The 2,607-nt window shown below is 35.3% G+C and overlaps 1 protein-coding gene across 1 annotated transcript; it reads left to right on the top strand.

Annotated features, from left to right (window-relative positions):
- The first annotated feature begins 471 nt into the window (after positions 1 to 471).
- Positions 472 to 2,350, top strand: LOC113351923. The gene is made up of 5 exons (XM_026595831.1): positions 472 to 825; positions 1,030 to 1,458; positions 1,770 to 1,877; positions 2,019 to 2,151; positions 2,259 to 2,350. Exons 1-5 carry the CDS (start codon positions 472 to 474, stop codon positions 2,348 to 2,350), a joined length of 1,116 nt encoding a protein of 371 aa, XP_026451616.1.
- Positions 2,351 to 2,607: the final 257 nt, after the last annotated feature.

The raw sequence follows: 2,607 nt of genomic DNA, 5'->3' as shown, positions 1-2,607 counted from the left end.
ATAATAATTCCTTTTTCTTTTCAATTCAAAGGAATTTGGTATTTATTCATCTAGTAATCACCTCCTTCTAGATCTGCTACTTTCTCAATCGATTTGTAACTCTAACTCTCTAAGGTATGTGGACTGATATCAACTGTAATTTCCCTTTTGTAATCTATTTTGTTTTCATTTTTCATTGAACATATTTGCTTTCTCAATTGGATTGTAGTTTTTGCTTAGAAATTAGAATATATTTGCAATTGACCGGTACTATGTAGTTCTAAGTTTGTATCATTGTATGATTCCATTTTTCTCATTGCTTCTTGAGTACTTGGTTGATTGAAAATTACTAAGGGAGACTCTCCAATTACCTACCACATGTTTTGCCAATAAGAGTGATTTTTTTTTTGTTGATTCATGATTAAGTTACATACTGGTACCTAGACTTACACATGTAATTGATTTGTTTTGCAGTAAGTATTCGATACTTAAATGGCCGCATCATCTGATTCACAACCATCACATGATTCACCAAGAGAGCCTGAAACTTCATGTAGAGGGAAAACAGACATTGCTTGGATGTATGCAATGGAAGAGAAAGATCCACTGACTAAGACAAGATCCATAACATGTGTGGTTTGTCTGAAAAATATTATCGGTGGAGGAATCAATAGGCTGAAGAAGCATCTTGCTGGACAAAGAGGGGAAATCACACCTTGTAAAAGAGTTAGTCTAGATGTTCGATATCAAATGCTAGAGTCACTAAAAGAGACATCTACAAAGAAGCGACAAAGAGAGGTTAAGGCTGACGACGACCAGGATAACGAAGTTCAGGAAATTGAAGAAGTTCAAATAGAAATAGAGGAATAGGTGGATATTTTGCACAGGAATAGGTGGATATTTTGCACCTCGAACTGCTCCTGCTTCTCAACCGTCAAAAAGAAGTGCACTTGCGAGCAAAGAAGTAAAGAAACAAACAGATTTGGCTGTTGCTACTTGGATGTTTGATGCTTGCATCCATTTAATGCAATTAATTCACATTATTTCCAGCTTATGTTGGACACAGTCGCTGCAGTTGGTCTTGGATACAAGGCTCCTTCATATGATGATATTCGTACTAAGTTATTAAGATCTATGGTTAAAGAAGTACGATTATTTGTTGAAAGTTTCAGCAGGTTTTGGGAAGATACAGGTTGCACTATTATGGCAGATGGTTGGAAAGATACAAGTAACCGCAGTTTAATTAACTTTTTAGTTGATTGTCCAAAGGGAACTGTTTTCTTAAAATCAGTGGATGCTTCTGACATGGTGAAGACGGGAGAAAACCTTTTCAATTTTCTTAAAGAAATGGTTGAAATTGTAGGTGAACAACATGTTGTTCAAATGGTAACAGATAATGCTAGCAATTATGCACTTGCTGGAAGATTGTTAGAAGAAGCATTCCCTAATATGTACTGGACGCCATGTGTTGCACACTCTGTAAATTTGATATTTTGGGGAACTAGCTCATATTAAAGATGTGGTCAGCAAAGCAGCGAAGGTAACAAAGTACATTTATAATCATTCAAAGGTATTATCTTTATTGCGTGATCGACCAGGCTGGACTGAAATTATTCGCCCTGCTGCTACCCGTTTTGCAACAAATTTTATTGCATTGCAGAGTATTTTGTCTCATAAGCATTACTTGCAAGGACTAGTTACATGTTCCTGAGTTTGTTGAGTCTTCGTACTATAAAGAAGATAAGGGACAGGAGTTTTGTAACATAGTAATGAATATTGAATTTTGGAAGACTTGCTCGAAGGTTGTTAAAATTAGTGAACCATTTGTTCTTGTGTTAAGGATGGTGGATTCAGAAGATAAGCCTGCAATGGGTTTCCTGTATGATAGTATTATTAAGGTAAATAATGTTGTATCGAATGTGTTCAACAAAAGGAAAAGGGACTATGAACCGTACATGAAAATTTTCAACACTAGGTTGGATAAGCACTTCAAGAAAAACATTCATATCATAGGATATTGGTTGAATCCTGTTATCTAGTATAGTGAGGACATGTCTAAGGATCCTAGAATCCATTCTTGTGTCTTAGACGATATTGAAATTGTTGCAGGATATAATCAAACATTGAAGGACAAGTTCATGAAAGAGAAGCAAACTTTTCAGGAAGCAACAGGTGACTTTGGTCGGAATATTTCAATCAACCAACGGAAAACGATGACTCCAGGTGAATTTCATAATACATGAATGTCAAGATGATCATTTTGTTTAATATATATGTAGATTGGATAATAATTATATATATGCATGTTATTTATTTATGGTGGAGAAACTTCGGTTGTGCTACTCCAAATCTTCAGAAATTGGCTATTTGAATTCTCAGCCAAACTTGCAGTTCGTCGGGATGCGAGAGGAATTGGAGTGTATTTGAATGCATACATTCCAAGAAAAGAAACAGACTAGAGAATCAACGGCTAAATGATTTGGTATATGTTCATTACGATCACCGTTTAAAGATGAGGTACTTCTGCAACATACTTCACATACCTTAGTTACATTATGTATTAGTGTATTGTCACCTTAGGTACTTCACATACTTTACATTATTGTACTACTGTGATTATCATCTTAG

Source organism: Papaver somniferum, chromosome 1 (assembly GCF_003573695.1).
Source record: "Papaver somniferum cultivar HN1 chromosome 1, ASM357369v1, whole genome shotgun sequence".
In the NCBI taxonomy this organism is placed as follows: Eukaryota; Viridiplantae; Streptophyta; class Magnoliopsida; order Ranunculales; family Papaveraceae; genus Papaver; species Papaver somniferum.
The sequence above is the reverse complement of the archived record's forward strand: the minus strand, read 5'-3'. Positions and strand labels throughout refer to the sequence as shown.